The following is an 18,394-nucleotide window of genomic DNA, read 5'->3' as shown; positions in this document are numbered from 1 at the left end:
TACAGTTCTGAAACACAAGATATAAGAATTCAACAATCGAACATATACCCCAAACCCACCGTACGTGCCCACAGATTATATTGAATAGAACAATAAAGAAACCAACAATCATAAGCCACACACAAAAAGAAAAGGGATACTACAAAAAATTTTCAAACTATGACACTCTGAAAAGAAAGATTACTTACATACGCCAGAAAGGGATTCCAAATATTGACAAATTTATGTTGCAAACCAGATACACTGAGCCTAATTTTCTGACACTTAAGGAAATACAATACATCTCTAATCCACTGAATGTAAGTAGGTGGACGAGCAGATTTCCAGTGCAACAATATTAGCCTTCTTGCTAATAAAGTTGTAAAGGCAATCATGTCCCTGTATACGGGGGAGAGTGTAATACCAGACACTTTAGATAATGTATGGAAGACCTCACACCAGAAATTTTTTAAAGCCGGGCAAAGCCAGAACATGTGAAAATAATCCGCAGGGTCCTGTTGACAACGCTCACAGGCTGAAGATGTCCCTTCAAATATTTTCGCAAGCCTGGCCTTAGTGTGCGATGGGTGCGATGCAAAATTCTACACAGTGTGAAACAATGTTTCGCACAAATGGAAGATTTATGAACCCGGCGCAGGATTTCTTTCCAAGCTTCGTCCGGAATAATCTCTCCCAAGTCAGTTTCCCAACTGGCCTTGACCGCCACAGAACTGTCTGGACAAACATTAAAAATATTTAAATAAAAATATGAAATTGCCCCTCTAATAGATGGAGCGGGTACTAAAGATTTGTCAGTCTTGATTGTCCGGGATAGAAGGGAAACATTGAAAAGTGATTCGAATAAAGCTACGCACTTGGAGGTACATAAAAAAATGCACTTGACGCAGTGAAAACCTCTCTGCCAGTTGTTGAAAAGATGCAAAGACACCCCCCACATGCAAATCTTTTACAGTTTTCAATCCCAATTTTGTCCAAACTGAGAAAGCATCATCAATTATAGAAGGAGGGAAGGCTGGATTGGCCATGATCGGAGCTGTAGTAGATAAAGTCTGAAATCCAAAATAACGGCGAATTTGGCACCATATTCTAAGACAAGAAACAACAATTACATTCTTAGAGTAAGCTCGGGGTGAGAATGAGAGAGGTAGATGTAATAGGGCCTTTAGTGTGACTGGTTTTGAGGAGTTGGCCTCAATATCCAACCAGAGTGGAACATGTTCAAGGGATTCATATTGAAGCCAATAGCCCAAATTTCTAATGTTAGCTGCCCAATAATAGAACAACAGGTTAGGAAGTGCCATTCCACCAATCACCTTGGGTTTCTGTAATGACTACAGTTTCAGTCTAGGAGGCTTCTTACCCCAGATAAAGTCCAGAATGAGACTATCAATCTTGCGAAAAAAGGTGCGAGGGAGGAAACTTGGTATAGTTTGAAACAAATAAGAAAACCTGGGAAAAATATTCATCTTGATAGAATTTACCTTGGCCGCTATGGATAGATTAAGAAGAGACTAGCGATCCAAATCATGCTTAACTTGCGATAACAGTGAAAAGAAATTTTTCTTTAAAAGGTTATTAAATGTATCTGCTATAAATATACCTAAGTAACGGAAGCCAGACTTAGCAACCTTGAATGGAAGAGTTTGTAGAGGGAATTCCTTGGCAGGTTTATTAATGGGAAAAACTTCACTCTTGCCTAGATTCAATTTATACCCAGAAACCTTACCGAAGGACTCTAATATTGACAGGACAGCAGGGATTGAGCTAGGGAGATCTGATAAAAAATAGCAACAGGTCATCTGCATACAGAGAAACCTTCAGCTCCACACCGTTTCGAGAAATACCTGTAACTTTAGGGTGTGTCCTCAAAGCAATTGAAAGTGGTTCCATGATGATTGCGAACAATAAAGGACTAAGTGGACACCCTTGTCTGGTCGAGCGCGTCAGAGGAAAAAATTTAAAAGTATAACCATTGGTCTTAACCGCAGCCTGTGGCGACATATAAAGTAACCTAACCCAAGAAATAAATTTTTCCCCAAAGCCAAATTTACGTAGAGTGAAAAAAAAGATAGTCCCATTCTACTCTATCGAAGGCTTTTTCCGCATCCAATGCAGCCAAGACCTCCGAGATGTCTGTGATTATTATTACATATATTAAAATGTCTCGCTTGTGTGATGCAAATCATTAGAGAGGTTTATTTAGGTATATTTAAATATTTACATATTATTACAATAATAAAAATTACCTATAAAAGCTATTAAATAAGTAATTTTTTTGTAAAATTTGTAATGGGAGACAGCTGAGTTATCGATGGTGTGGCCCTCGGACATAATTCAGGTTCCCTATGTGGCCCCTTTTAAAAATGAATTGCCCACCCCTGGTCTAGACTCTAGACCTTACTCACCCTATTAGCAAGCACATACGTAGGTGACAGTGGTCAAGAAGAAACTATTTTGGCATCTCTCTTTTGTAGATACTATTTTCAGTGATCTCTTATGTGTGTGTTCTTTTTTTTTTTTTTTTTTGCCCCTTGTCACTTTCAGTACCTTGGATCTATGCTTATTAAGGAGCTACGGGGTACTGAGTCCACCCAGGATGCCTGTGCCAAAATGCGGGTATGGTGCAGTACTACAATAATGTCAGTAGATAAAGATGAATGTGAATAAAATAGTGAAGCACATTTGTCTGCATTATTTTGTCCTTCAGCGATCGACAGAGCAAATGAGAAAGGTCCCAACCATCGTCCTGTCAATCACCTACAAGGGTGTGAAGTTCATCGATGCAGCCAGTAAGGTCAGTTAATGTTCACTCTTTATCCTCTCTCATGTCTGATATTGAATCCTGTCTGAATGAAGAATATTCACGCTTCAAAAATTTGCAGTTTGTGTAACTGTTCTAACCTTCTCTGCAAAGGTCCAAATTTAGGTCACAGTTGCACCCCCAATACATACACCCTTTGAGGGGAAGGTCCACTTTTGAAGACATATTTGTAAAGACATTATTGAATAGGCTAGGTGCACAGAGCACTGAAGATGATTAACCCCCGCAGGGCAGTAGAACCAGAAAACATTTTGGGGCAGGCCCTCAGAGCATGTGTTAACGAGCTGGTTGATGTTCTCACCTCCATATTCAACCTGTCCCTCAGCCAGAGCACTGTTCCCACCTGCTTCAAGACTACAACCATTGTCCCCCTCCCCAAGAAAAGCCCACCCACCTGTCTGAATGATTCCAGGCCAGTAGAACTCCAATCATCATGAAGTGTTTTTAAAGAGTGGTGCTGGCCCACATTCAGAGCATCATACCAGACACACTGGAGCCCCTGCAATATGCATACTGACCCAACAGGTCCACTCAGACACCATCACTGCTGCACTTCAGTATTCCCTCTCTCACCTGGAAAACAAAGACTTCTACAGTACATCAGGATGCTCTTTTGTTGACTACAGCTCGGCCTTCAATACAGTCATCCCCCACAAACTCACCCACATACTGCTCAGACTTGGCCTGCACCCCACCCTCTGTGACTAGGGTTGGGTATCGGTTGGGTTTTATCCGATACCGATGCCTACTCGGTATTTTTTAAACGATACCGGTGCTTAAACGGTTCTCGAACCGGTACTTTAAAAAAAATGAACTGCACACACTTTGTCAAAAAAAAAATACCCTTTTATTCCTAAATAAAATTGAAACATAATATTAAGTTGTTGTAAATCTTTAAACAATATAAATAAAACATATGATAATACTAAATATAAAATAAAATGTCCATAATATCAAATAGAACAATAACCCGAACAATCACTTTAATATAAATATAACACAAATATGGAACAAAATATTATAAAACAGTTATTGCACATATAAATAACTTCAATTCTTCGATTGCAGTTCTTCTGCAGGAATATCAGCATATTGGCCTTTTCTGGCAATATACGGCATCTTTCCTGGCTAATTGCATGTCCAGCACAGGAGAAAACCCTCTCAGAGGGGTTGCAGAGGCCTGCACGCACAAATACACCTCTGACAAGGCAGACAAATTAGGGAGGATATCCCTCTTACCCCACCACCAAGCCACAGGGTCTTGTCCAGATGTAATTGCTGGCATGCCTTTGTAGAGCTCAATCTCTTTCTTGACCTGCTCCGTGATAGAGAGGGCACTGCTTGTGCTCATAGTTGTGTGGAGAAGTTCCCGGTCTTCATCCGCAAATAACTGCTCCAAGGCTGACATCCTGTGAGCTCCTCTTTGCTGTAAAAAACAAACAAGTTTAGTATAACACAAAAAACAACTATTCATCATCATTGTAGACAAGATAAATAGTATATGACTGCACTTACATATGTGTCCTCTTGCTCCACCTCCACCTCATCATCACCATCACCACCTACTTCTGCCTCACTCTGATGATGGTCCTCTAGTGGAAGCTGCAGACACAAACCGATTACACACAAAACAGAACTACTTAGTTAAAGAAACTGTAACATAGACATAGAGCATATGAAAAAGATGAGCAATTAGCCCACTGTCTCTGACAAATATGCTGTAAAATACCTGAGTTGCCGTGACATTGTCAATCGTTGCTTTCTCAAGCCTATCCCAAGCTTCTGTAACACCAACTCCCAGCTTGCCTTTAAAGCGAGGGTCCATCAATGTGGCCTCCTGAAGGAACTTCTGAATTTCTTTATCCTGTAATGAAAACATGATTTAGTGTCCAGTAGTAAAAATTGTGTAGTTTGGCTTCTCTCTTTGTGAACATAGAGATTGGCTGCAAATAGATAGTACCTGGTATCTTTTTTCGAGATCTCCCCAGACCTTCTCTTTTATAGCAGCCACAAACATACTGTCATCATCTGTGGGTAAATATCGTGCCTCCAGCTTTGTGAGGATTGGGATGATTTGGCTGCATGTGGGGGACTTGTCACTTGACACGCAGAGGGTTGAGGTGTACAGGACTTTCATGCATTTCATGAATTCCTCTGCCTTCTCAAAATCACTGTCAGTGAGCCGCTCTAGTCTATGGAATATAAACAATAATAAAAAAATGAATGAAAATAATTACAAAAGTTAAACTGACATTATTACAAGGGACCCTCCTGTCTGTCACCTCACCTGTCCCTCTCCATTGGCTTCCTCAGCCTTTGATCGAGGCAAGCTGCCTGGATTGCAGGGAACTGCTCCACAAACCGCTCAACCATGATGTACAGAGAATTCCAACAAGTCCTCACATCAAGGATAACATTATGCTCTGGCAAATCTAAAACACAGACATTTGAATTACAATAAACGACTTCTTATATTTAAATGTATCATGATTATATTAATGCTATTTACTGAGGAGTCGTTGCTTCTCTCTCAAAACAGTTTTGCTTATGGTGGAGTGCTTCAACCACACCACCACTGCACGGATCTTTGCACACCACCTGGTCACAGCTTGGATGCCATACACCTTCTGTGCTGCCAGGTTGAGTGTGTGGGCAAAGCATCCAACTTTTAAAAATTTAAAATTTTTCAGGGCAACATCCAAGTTGCTTGCATTGTCTACTGTGGCAGCAAGGACTTTTCCAGTCAACTTGAACTCCTGAAGAATTTTGTGGATTTCCTCTGCCACCACTAGCCCTGTCTGAGCCTCATAAACTGCTTCAGTGCTCAGAACTTTCTGCTGGATGCTGCCCTTGTAAATGTAGTGAACAGTCACTGTCAGATAGTGGTCCTGTGCCACACTGGTCCATCCATTGCAAGTAATTGCAGTTTTGCTGACGTGTGCAAGCAGTTGGATGACATTCTGTTTCACAACAGAATACCATGCAGGTATTAAGGTGTTGGATAGGTCATCCCTGGATGGTGGTTGATATTTAGGGTTCAGGGCAATGCTCATCTCCCTTCAAAAAAAAACAATATGTATATATATATATATATATATATATATATATATATATGTGTGTGTGTGTATATATTAGTCTATTTTAATATCTGCCACATTTTCACCTAAAAGATAGTAATTCCACCGTGGAAAATGGATGAAGCCCCATCACCACAAATTTGGTGACTGCCCTGTGGATTTCCTCCACCTTCTCCTTGGGTAGTGCATTCTTCTTAGCCAGGGTGAAAGGAGTCACTGTGGTTACTTGAAAGCCAGAAATAAAAACATTACTATCAAAATAGTTAATAATATACACCTGTTACTCATTAAACGAAAATTGATACTGATGTAAATATACTGAAAGTTCAACATTTTGTTTACATATATTCAGACTTTTGCTTTAAGCAGACATTGAGCAGAAATATTTAATAGTGTAGCCTCGAGACAGGTACAACTGGCCTACAGTCTTTAGCTATAGCTTACCTATTTGTTGTTCCTATGCAATTGCAAAATTGCGCATTCAATCTTGTGCAAAATTCGCATTCAATCTCGTACATTTTGCATACATACAGTACTTGTTATGAGGTTCATGTTAAGCATAACATCAGCAGACACTAAGTGGAACTATACATAGCCAGGCGTTAGACACACGCTGTTAAAATGCAACAGTACTTGCTAATGCTAACCTAAGACACTTAATAATCAAGATTTGCGGTTGGAACCTGAAGAGGAACGGCTGCTGTCATCGTCATCATCGGTGATGTGCAACGCCACACTAGCAGGGCTGGGAGTGGGACTTTCTTCAATTTGCCCTGCAGCTCCTGCTGCCGAAGTGCTGGGCCGTGAAACGTCGCTCAGTTTATCAAACACCGTGCATTGTTCAGCTTCCAAATAAACTCCGTGACTGGCCAGATGTTTCATCAAATTTGATGTGTTACCTCCCTTACATGCAATTGTTTTATGACATCTATGGCACGTCGCAGAGTCGTTGCCCTTGGGTGTGAAATGAAGCCAAACTTTAGAGCGTTTCGCCTTCGGCATTTTTATTGATCCTCTTGCTATCAGTTCTCATCAGCTAATGCGGCGCTGACGTCACGCAGGTTGATGCCGGAACACTGTGGTCGGTCGCCCCCTTTCGGCTCATGAAAAAAAAAAGTCAGGCACCAAAATGAGGCACCGAAATTTTCATTCTTATTCGGTCTTGTTACTACCATTTACATCGGAACCGGTGCTCTATTGGCACCGTGTTTCGGTACCCAACCCTATCTGTGACTGGCTCCTAGACTTTAGGACTGGCAGGCCCCAGTCTCACGATTGGTAATGAGACTTCACCCAGCATCCTCACCAACACTGGCACTCCTCAAGGATGTGTGTGACACCCAGACAGCCAAGAAAAAGCTATAGGGCTTATGTGGTTGTGATTGGAGAAATTGTGCAGAGTGAAAATTTTGCGTTTTGCATCACCACTCTTAGCTTCATAGTGGAGCAGAGCAGAGAAGGATTTACTTTCACCAGAACAGATCAAATCTAGGCTGGCATGTCAGATTACAACACCAATTCCAATGAAGTTGGGACGCTGTGCAAATTGTAAATGAAAACAGAATACAATGATTTGAAAATCCTCTTCAATCTATATTCAATTGAATATACCACAAAGACAAGATATTTAATGTTCAAACTGATAAACTTTGTTTTTGTGCAAATATTTGCTCATTTTGAAATGGATGCCTGCAACATGTTTCAAAAAAGCTGGGACAGTGGTATGTTTCCCACTGTGTTACATCACCTTTCCTTCTAACAACACTCAATTGTTGTGTGGGCCGCCAGAAGAGGAGGTACTGCTGGCCCACCACCAGAGGGCGCCCTGTCTGAAGTGCGGGCTTCAGGCACAGGAGGGCGCAGCCACCTTCCAAGAGCGGCCGGGTTGACAGCTGTCACTCATCGGCTATGACAGCTGTCACCAATCATCTGCGCCTCACCCCGCATAAAAGCAGGACACCACCTCCACCATGTCGCCGAGATGTAGTTCTTCCAAGGAGGTGATATTCTCTGCTGTATTTAACACTGACAAAAACTCTGAGCTCTTTTTGCAGCCGTTTTCCTGTGGTGTTTCCTTATCTGCTGGATTGGCATTTGGTGTGATTAGCGACGGCTTCGCCTCACACCCCAACCAGATAAGTGGTTAAACAGGAGCTGCACGAGTGTGTGATTTGAGGTGGAGGTGGAATTTCCACCATCCTTGTTACGGGGTGCACACACACCCACACCTGACTGTTTGTGCTCTTCGCCAGCAGTACCAGATCCGACACGCGGAGACGGTGGCCACCTGGGGAACTCGGGTCCTGGTGGCTCCAGTATCCTCCTGGTTCGGTGGCGGAGGAAATCGTGTGGTTCCGGTTCTTCTCCAGACGGACGTCTCCTATCGTCGAGCCTGCCCACACGACACCTTTATTAATTGACCTTGTATTCATTCTATAATCTGCTGTGTGTAGTTGTGGAATTCACAACAGTAAAGTGTTCAGATTTAACTTCTCCTATTGTCCGTTCATTTACGCCCCCTGTTGTGGGTCCGTGTCACTACACTTTCACAACAGGATATCTCGGCCAGCGTCATGGACTCCGAGGGGCGTCACCCAGCAGTTGAACGGCCAATGGGAGAGCAGAGTGCACAGAGGTCTGCAGGAGGCGTGATTGGTGAGTTGCAGCACATCCTCACCGCCTTTACTGCTCAGTTGGATCAGATGACCGAGCAAAACATCCTCCTGAACTGCAGGGTGGAGGCTCTCTCCGCACAGGTGGCAGCGAGCGCTCAGGGCGCTACTGCAGCTCCTCCTCCTGTCGACCCTGTGCAGGATATAAAAGTTCCACTGGTCGTTCAACGACCCCTCCCACCATCCCCTGAAGCATACATAAGCCCCCCAGAGCCATACGGAGGTTGTGTGGAGACGTGCGCGGACTTTCTTATGCAGTGTTTGCTCGTCTTTGCACAACGTCCCGTCATGTACGCGTCTGATGCTAGTAAAGTAGCTTATGTGATTAATCTGCTTCGAGGAGGGGCACGCGCTTGGGCTACGGCGCTTCGGGAGCAAAATTCACGGCTCCTTCATACGTACACTGGGTTTGTGAGGGAGTTCAAAACCGTGTTTGATCACCCTAACAGGGGAGAGACCGCTTCAACTGTGCTGCTGTCAATGAGACAGGGACGCCGGAGCGCAGCCGCTTATGCAGTCGACTTCCGCATTGCGGCTGAGAGGTCCGGCTGGAATGACGCTGCGCTCCGCGCCGCCTTCGTAAACGGACTGTCGTCGGTCCTGAAGAAGCACCTGGTGGCTAAGGATGAACCGCGGGAATTAGATGGGCTTATCGACCTCGTTATACGGTTAGACAACCGGTTGGAGGAACGCCGTCGCGAGCGAGACGAAGGACGTGGCCGGGTACGCGCCGTCCCTCTTCCTTCCGGGTTCAAAGAGGTTCCGCCCTCCCCACGCTCCACAGCCGCAGCGCTCCGTGGGGCAACAGCTCCCCCTGCTGATGTTGCTAGGGAAACGCACAGGGCCAAAATGAGAACAGATGACAGAATGAGGAGGCTGGTCTGCGGGGAGTGTTTTATATGCAGCTCAAAAGAGCACATACAGAAAAACTGCCCCAAACGGCCACAACGACAACACCCACCCTTAGAGACTGGGCTAAGGGGGGGTCATAACATTCACGTGGGACACACACATATTGCCACACGACTCCCAGTTACAATCCTGAGCGGGGATTTAACCCTTCAAGCCCCAGCACTGGTGGACACGGGGTCAGAAGGGAATCTGCTAGACAGCAGATGGGCAAGGGAGGTAGGGCTCCCTCTGGTGGCGCTTCCTTCGCCATTGCAGGTGCGGGCACTAGATGGCACCCTTCTCCCTTTAATCACGCACAAGACACGACCTGTAACTCTGGTGGTGTCTGGAAATCATCGGGAGGAGATCGAGTTTTTTGTGACTCCTTCTACCTCCCGCGTGATTTTAGGTTTCCCGTGGATGATTAAACACAATCCCCGGATTGATTGGCCGTCTGGGGTAGTGGTTCAGTGGAGCGAAACCTGCCATCGGGTGTGTTTAGGATCCTCGATTCCTCCCGGTTTACATGCTAAGGAGGAGGTCAAAGTCCCTCCCAATCTGACGGCGGTGCCGGTTGAGTACCACGATCTTGCTGACGTCTTCAGCAAGGATCTGGCACTCACCCTTCCCCCGCACCGTCCGTACGATTGTGCCATTGATTTGGTTCCAGGCGTTGAGTTCCCGTCCAGCAGGCTGTACAACCTCTCACGACCTGAGCGCGAATCAATGGAGACCTACATCCAGGACTCATTAGCTGCCGGGCTGATCCGGAACTCCACCTCCCCGATGGGTGCAGGTTTCTTTTTTGTGGGCAAGAAAGATGGCGGACTCCGTCCATGCATTGATTACAGGGGGCTGAATGAGATCATGGTTCGCAACCGATACCCGTTGCCGTTGTTAGATTCCGTGTTCACCCCCCTGCATGGAGCCAAAATCTTTACTAAGCTGGATCTTAGGAATGCGTATCACCTGGTTCGGATCCGGAAGGGAGACGAATGGAAGACGGCATTTAACACCCCGTTAGGTCAGTTTGAGTACCTGGTCATGCCGTTCGGCCTCACCAACGCCCCCGCGACGTTCCAAGCCTTGGTTAACGACGTCTTGCGGGACTTCCTGCACCGGTTCGTCTTCGTATACCTGGACGATATTCTCATCTTTTCTCCGGACCCTGAGACCCATGTCCAGCATGTACGTCAGGTCCTGCAGCGGTTGTTAGAGAACCGACTGTTTGTGAAGGGCGAGAAATGTGAGTTTCACCACACTTCTTTGTCCTTCCTGGGGTTTATCATCTCCTCCAACTCCGTCGCCCCGGATCGGGCCAAGGTCGCGGCGGTGAGAGACTGGCCCCAACCTACGAGCCGTAGGAAGCTGCAACAGTTCCTTGGCTTCGCAAATTTTTACAGGAGGTTCATTAAGGGCTATAGTCAGGTAGTTAGCCCCCTGACAGCCCTGACCTCACCAAAGGTTCCCTTCACCTGGTCGGATCGGTGCGATGCCGCGTTCAGGGAGTTGAAACAGCGCTTCTCGTCTGCACCAGTTCTGGTGCAGCCCGATCCCAGTCGCCAGTTTGTGGTTGAAGTGGACGCCTCTGACTCAGGGATAGGAGCCGTGCTATCCCAGAGCGGAGAGAACGATAAGGTTCTTCACCCGTGTGCCTATTTTTCCCGCAGGTTGACCCCAGCAGAACGGAACTATGACGTGGGCAATCGAGAACTCCTAGCGGTGAAAGAGGCTCTTGAGGAGTGGAGACATCTGTTGGAGGGAGCGTCAGTGCCATTCACGGTTTTTACTGACCACCGGAACCTGGAGTATATCAGGACCGCCAGGCGGCTGAACCCCAGGCAAGCCCGCTGGTCACTGTTCTTCGGCCGTTTTGACTTCCGGATTACCTACCGCCCCGGGACCAAGAACCAGAGGTCGGATGCCTTGTCCCGGGTGCATGAGAACGAAGTCAAAACCGAGCTGTCGGATCCACCGGAACCCATCGTACCGGAGTCCACTATCGTGGCCACCCTTACCTGGGACATGGAGAAGACCGTCCGGGAGGCCCTGGCCCGGCCCCCGGAACGCTTCTGGTGGGCGTCCCTGGAGGCTGATGTCCGGGCATACATCCAGGCCTGCACCACCTGCGCCAGGGGCAAGGCGGACCACCAAAAGGCACAGGGACTCCTTCAGCCGCTTCCTGTGCCTCATCGCCCCTGGTCCCACATCGGTCTGGATTTCGTCACGGGCCTCCCGCCGTCCTGGGGGCACACCACCATCCTCACGATAGTGGACCGGTTTTCCAAGGCGGCCCACTTCGTGGCCCTCCCGAAGCTCCCGTCGGCCCAGGAGACAGCGGATCTCCTGGTCCACCATGTCGTACGTCTGCATGGGATACCAACAGACATCGTCTCAGATCGTGGTCCCCAGTTTTCCTCGCAGGTTTGGAGAAGCTTCTGCCGGGAGCTGGGGGCCACCGTGAGCCTCTCGTCTGGGTATCACCCACAGACCAACGGACAGGCTGAACGGGCTAATCAAGAGCTGGAGCAGGCCCTGCGCTGTACCACATCCGCACACCCGACGGCATGGAGTGAACACCTGGCCTGGATCGAGTATGCGCATAACAGCCAAGTGTCCTCTGCCACCGGCCTCTCCCCGTTCGAGGTGTGTCTGGGGTACCAGCCCCCTTTGTTTCCTGTGGTGGAGGGAGAGGTCGGTGTGCCCTCGGTCCAGGCCCACCTGCGGAGATGCCGTCGGGTGTGGCGCACCGCCCGTTCGGCCTTGTTGAGGGCCCGGACGAGGGCAAAGACCCATGCAGACCGTCAACGGTCCCCGGCCCCCGCATATCGGCCCGGGCAGGAGGTGTGGCTGTCTACAAGGGACATCCCCCTCCAGGTCGATTCCCCCAAACTTAAGGACCGGTACATAGGGCCCTACAAGATCCTCAAGGTCCTCAGTCCCGCCGCAGTGAGGCTCCAACTCCCGGCCTCACTGCGGATCCATCCGGTATTCCATGTGTCGCGACTGAAACCACATCACACCTCACCCCTCTGTACACCCGGTCCGGCGCCGCCTCCTGCCCGTATCATCGACGGGGAGCCGGCTTGGACAGTGCGCCGGCTCCTGGACGTCCGTCGAATGGGCCGGGGTTTCCAGTATTTGGTGGACTGGGAGGAGTATGGACCCGAAGAACGCTCCTGGATGAAGAGGAGCTTCATCCTGGACCCGGCCCTCCTGGCTGATTTTTACCATCGCCACCCGGACAAGCCTGGTCGGGCGCCAGGAGGCGCCCGTTGAGGGGGGGGGGGTCCTGTTGTGTTGGCTGCCAGAAGAGGAGGTACTGCTGGCCCACCACCAGAGGGCGCCCTGTCTGAAGTGCGGGCTTCAGGCACAGGAGGGCGCTGCCACCTTCCAAGAGCGGCCGGGTTGACAGCTGTCACTCATCGGCTATGACACTGACAAATACTCTGAGCTCTTTTTGCAGCCGTTTTCCTGTGGTGTTTCCTTATCTGCTGGATTGGCGTTTGGTGTGATTAGCGACGGCTTCGCCTCACACCCCAACCAGAAAAGTGGTTAAACAGGAGCTGCACGAGTGTGTGATTTGAGGTGGAGATGGAATTTCCACCATCCTTGTTACGGGGTGCACACACACCCACACCTGACTGTTTGTGCTCTTCGCCAGCAGTACCAGATCCGACACGCAGAGACGGTGGCCACCTGGGGAACTCGGGACCTGGCGGCTCCAGTATCCTCCTGGTTCGGTGGCGGAGGAAATCGTGTGGTTCCGGTTCTTCTCCAGACGGATGTCTCCTATCGTCGAGCCTGCCCACACGACACCTTTATTAATTGACCTTGTATTAATTCCATAATCTGCTGTGTGTAGTTGTGGAATTCACAACAGTAAAGTGTTCAGATTTAACTTCTCCTATTGTCCGTTCATTTGCGTCCCCTGTTGTGAGTCCGTGTCACTACACTTTCACAACATCAATAAGCGTTTGGGAACTGAGGACACTAATTGTTGAAGCTTTGTAGATGGAATTCTTTCCCATTCTTGCTTGAAGTACGACTTCAGTTGTTCAACAGTCCAGGGTCTCCGTTGTCGTATTTTGCGCTTCATAATGCACCACACATTTTCAATGGGCGACAGGTCTGGACTGCAGGCAGGCCAATCTAGTACCTGCACTCTTTTACTACGAAGCCACGCTGTTGTAACACATGCAGAATGTGGCTTGGCATTGTCTTACTAAAATAAGCAGGGACGTCCCTGAGAAAGACGTTGCTTGGATGGCAGCATGTGTTGCTCAAAAACCTTGATGTACCTTTCAGAATTGATGGTGCCATCACAGATGTGTAAGTTGCCCATGCCATGGGCACTAACACACCCCCATACCATCACAGATGCTGGCTTTTGACAATCAATCAATCAATCAATTTTTTTTATATAGCGCCAAATCACAACAAACAGTTGCCCCAAGGCGCTTTATATTGTAAGGCAAGGCCATACAATAATTATGTAAAACCCCAACGGTCAAAACGACCCCCTGTGAGCAAGCACTTGGCTACAGTGGGAAGGAAAAACTCCCTTTTAACAGGAAGAAATCTCCAGCAGAACCAGGCTCAGGGAGGGGCAGTCTTCTGCTGGGACTGGTTGGGGCTGAGGGAGAGAACCAGGAAAAAGACATGCTGTGGAGGGGAGCAGAGATCGATCACTAATGATTAAAGTGGTGCATACAGAACAAAAAGAGAAAGAAACAGTGCATCATGGGAACCCCCCAGCAGTCTACGTCTATAGCAGCATAACTAAGGGATGGTTCAGGGTCACCTGATCCAGCCCTAACTATAAGCTTTAGCAAAAAGGAAAGTTTTAAGCCTAATCTTAAAAGTAGAGAGGGTGTCTGTCTCCCTGATCTGAATTGGGAGCTGGTTCCACAGGAGAAGAGCCTGAAAGCTGAAGGCTCTGCCTCCCATTCTACTCTTACAAACCCTAGGAACTACAAGTAAGCCTGCAGTCTGAGAGCGAAGCGCTCTATTGGGGTGATATGGTACTACGAGGTCCCTAAGATAAGATGGGACCTGATTATTCAAAACCTTATAAGTAAGAAGAAGAATTTTAAATTCTATTCTAGAATTAACAGGAAGCCAATGAAGAGAGGCCAATATGGGTGAGATATGCTCTCTCCTTCTAGTCCCCGTCAGTACTCTAGCTGCAGCATTTTGAATTAACTGAAGGCTTTTTAGGGAACTTTTAGGACAACCTGATAATAATGAATTACAATAGTCCAGCCTAGAGGAAATAAATGCATGAATTAGTTTTTCAGCATCACTCTGAGACAAGACCTTTCTGATTTTAGAGATATTGCGTAAATGCAAAAAAGCAGTCCTACATATTTGTTTAATATGCGCTTTGAATGACATATCCTGATCAAAAATGACTCCAAGATTTCTCACAGTATTACTAGAGGTCAGGGTAATGCCATCCAGAGTAAGGATCTGGTTAGACACCATGTTTCTAAGATTTGTGGGGCCAAGTACAATAACTTCAGTTTTATCTGAGTTTAAAAGCAGGAAATTAGAGGTCATCCATGTCTTTATGTCTGTAAGACAATCCTGCAGTTTAGCTAATTGGTGTGTGTCCTCTGGCTTCATGGATAGATAAAGCTGGGTATCATCTGCGTAACAATGAAAATTTAAGCAATACCGTCTAATAATACTGCCTAAGGGAAGCATGTATAAAGTGAATAAAATTGGTCCTAGCACAGAACCTTGTGGAACTCCATAATTAACTTTAGTCTGTGAAGAAGATTCCCCATTTACATGAACAAATTGTAATCTATTAGACAAATATGATTCAAACCACCGCAGCGCAGTGCCTTTAATACCTATGGCATGCTCTAATCTCTGTAATAAAATGTTATGGTCAACAGTATCAAAAGCAGCACTGACGTCTAACAGAACAAGCACAGAGATGAGTCCACTGTCCGAGGCCATAAGAAGATCATTTGTAACCTTCACTAATGCTGTTTCTGTACTATGATCAATTCTAAAACCTGACTGAAACTCTTCAAATAGACCATTCCTCTGCAGATGATCAGTTAGCTGTTTTACAACTACCCTTTCAAGAATTTTTGAGAGAAAAGGAAGGTTGGAGATTGGCCTATAATTAGCTAAGATAGCTGGGTCAAGTGATGGCTTTTTAAGTAATGGTTTAATTACTGCCACCTTAAAAGCCTGTGGTACATAGCCAACTAACAAAGATAGATTGATCATATTTAAGATCGAAGCATTAAATAATGGTAGGGCTTCCTTGAGCAGCCTGGTAGGAATGGGGTCTAATAAACATGTTGATGGTTTGGATGAAGTAACTAATGAAAATAACTCAGACAGATAAATCGGAGAGAAAGAGTCTAACCAAATACCGGCATCACTGAAAGCAGCCAAAGATAACGATACGTCTTTGGGATGGTTATGAGTCATTTTTTCTCTAATAGTTAAAATTTTGTTAGCAAAGAAAGTCATGAAGTCATTACTAGTTAAAGTTAATGGAATACTCAGCTCAATAGAGCTCTGACTCTTTGTCAGCCTGGCTACAGTGCTGAAAAGAAACCTGGGGTTGTTCTTATTTTCTTCAATTAGTGATGAGTAGAAAGATGTCCTAGCTTTACGGAGGGCTTTTTTATAGAGCAACAGACTCTTTTTCCAGGCTAAGTGAAGATCTTCTAAATTAGTGAGACGCCATTTCCTCTCCAACTTACGGGTTATCTGCTTTAAGCTACGAGTTTGTGAGTTATACCACGGAGTCAGACACTTCTGATTTAAAGCTCTCTTTTTCAGAGGAGCTACAGCATCCAAAGTTGTCTTCAATGAGGATGTAAAACTATTGACGAGATACTCTATCTCCCTTACAGAGTTTAGGTAGCTACTCTGCACTGTGTTGGTATATGGCATTAGAGAACATAAAGAAGGAATCATATCCTTAAACCTAGTTACAGCGCTTTCTGAAAGACTTCTAGTGTAATGAAACTTATTCCCCACTGCTGGGTAGTCCATCAGAGTAAATGTAAATGTTATTAAGAAATGATCAGACAGAAGGGAGTTTTCAGGGAATACTGTTAAGTCTTCTATTTCCATACCATAAGTCAGAACAAGATCTAAGATATGATTAAAGTGGTGGGTGGACTCATTTACTTTTTGAGCAAAGCCAATAGAGTCTAATAATAGATTAAATGCAGTGTTGAGGCTGTCATTCTCAGCATCTGTGTGGATGTTAAAATCGCCCACTATAATTATCTTATCTGAGCTAAGCACTAAGTCAGACAAAAGGTCTGAAAATTCACAGAGAAACTCACAGTAACGACCAGGTGGACGATAGATAATAACAAATGGTTTTTGAGACTTCCAATTTGGATGGACAAGACTAAGAGACAAGCTTTCAAATGAATTAAAGCTCTGTCTGGGTTTTTGATTAATTAATAAGCCGGAATGGAAGATTGCTGCTAATCCTCCGCCCCGGCCCGTGCTACGAGCATTCTGACAGTTAGTGTGACTCGGGGGTGTTGACTCATTTAAACTAACATATTCATCCTGCTGTAACCAGGTTTCTGTTAGGCAGAATAAATCAATATGTTGATCAATTATTATATCATTTACCAACAGGGACTTAGAAGAGAGAGACCTAATGTTTAATAGACCACATTTAACTGTTTTAGTCTGTGGTGCAGTTGAAGGTGCTATATTATTTTTTCTTTTTGAATTTTTATGCTTAAATAGATTTTTGCTGGTTATTGGTAGTCTGGGACCAGGCACCGTCTCTACGGGGATGGGGTAATGAGGGGATGGCAGGGGGAGAGAAGCTGCAGAGAGGTGTGTAAGACTACAACTCTGCTTCCTGGTCCCAACCCTGGATAGTCACGGTTTGGAGGATTTAAGAAAATTGGCCAGATTTCTAGAAATGAGAGCTGCTCCATCCAAAGTGGGATGGATGCCGTCTCTCCTAACAAGACCAGGTTTTCCCCAGAAGCTTTGCCAATTATCTATGAAGCCCACCTCATTTTTTGGACACCACTCAGACAGCCAGCAATTCAAGGAGAACATGCGGCTAAACATGTCACTCCCGGTCCGATTGGGGAGGGGCCCAGAGAAAACTACAGAGTCCGACATTGTTTTTGCAAAGTTACACACCGATTTAATGTTAATTTTAGTGACCTCCGATTGGCGTAACCGGGTGTCATTACTGCCGACGTGAATTACAATCTTACCAAATTTACGCTTAGCCTTAGCCAGCAGTTTCAAATTTCCTTCAATGTCGCCTGCTCTGGCCCCCGGAAGACAATTGACTATGGTTGCTGGTGTCGCTAACTTCACATTTCTCAAAACAGAGTCGCCAATAACCAGAGTTTGATCCTCGGCGGGTGTGTCGTCGAGTGGGGAAAAACTGGTTAGAGATGTGAACGGGTTGGCGGTGTACACGGGGCTTCTGTTTAGGGCTACGCTTCCTCCTCACAGTCACCCAGTCAGCCTGCTTTCCCGGCTGCTCGGGATCTGCCAGGGGGGAACTAACGGCGGCTAAGCTACCTTGGTCCGCACCGACTACAGGGGCCTGGCTAGCTATAGAATTTTCCACGGTGCGGAGCCGAGTCTCCAATTCGCCCAGCCTGGCCTCCAAAGCTACGAATAAGCTACACTTATTACAAGTACCGTTACTGCTAAAGGAGGCCGAGGAATAACTAAACATTTCACACCCAGAGCAGAAAAGTGCGGGAGAGACAGGAGAAGCCGCCATGCTAAATCGGCTAAGAGCTAGTAGCTACGTTAAGCTAGCGGATTCCTAAAAACACGCAAAGTGAATAATGTGTAAATAATTTAGAGGTGATTCAGCAGAAGGAGTGCTTTAGTTAAGGCACGTAAAGATTACACTGGGAAACAAATCGGAATCTAGATAACTAGATCAATCT

At 46.3% G+C, this 18,394-nt stretch overlaps 1 protein-coding gene across 11 annotated transcripts in view; it reads left to right on the top strand.

The window, feature by feature from the left end:
• Positions 1-18,394, top strand: part of LOC117512702 (ankyrin repeat and SAM domain-containing protein 1A) — a 153,152-nt gene that overhangs the window by 117,741 nt on the left and 17,017 nt on the right. For all 11 annotated transcript variants that reach the window (XM_034172872.1, XM_034172879.1, XM_034172878.1 and 8 more), the window contains 2 exons: positions 2,545-2,616; positions 2,708-2,794. In XM_034172872.1, the coding sequence (XP_034028763.1) occupies positions 2,545-2,616; positions 2,708-2,794 (159 nt within the window). The remainder of the gene's footprint in view (positions 1-2,544; positions 2,617-2,707; positions 2,795-18,394) is intronic.

The sequence above is a fragment of the Thalassophryne amazonica genome, chromosome 6, assembly GCF_902500255.1.
Source record: "Thalassophryne amazonica chromosome 6, fThaAma1.1, whole genome shotgun sequence".
NCBI classification, from domain to species: domain Eukaryota; kingdom Metazoa; phylum Chordata; class Actinopteri; order Batrachoidiformes; family Batrachoididae; genus Thalassophryne; species Thalassophryne amazonica.
Note: the sequence above shows the minus strand (reverse complement) of the source record. Positions and strands in the feature narration are given on the sequence as shown.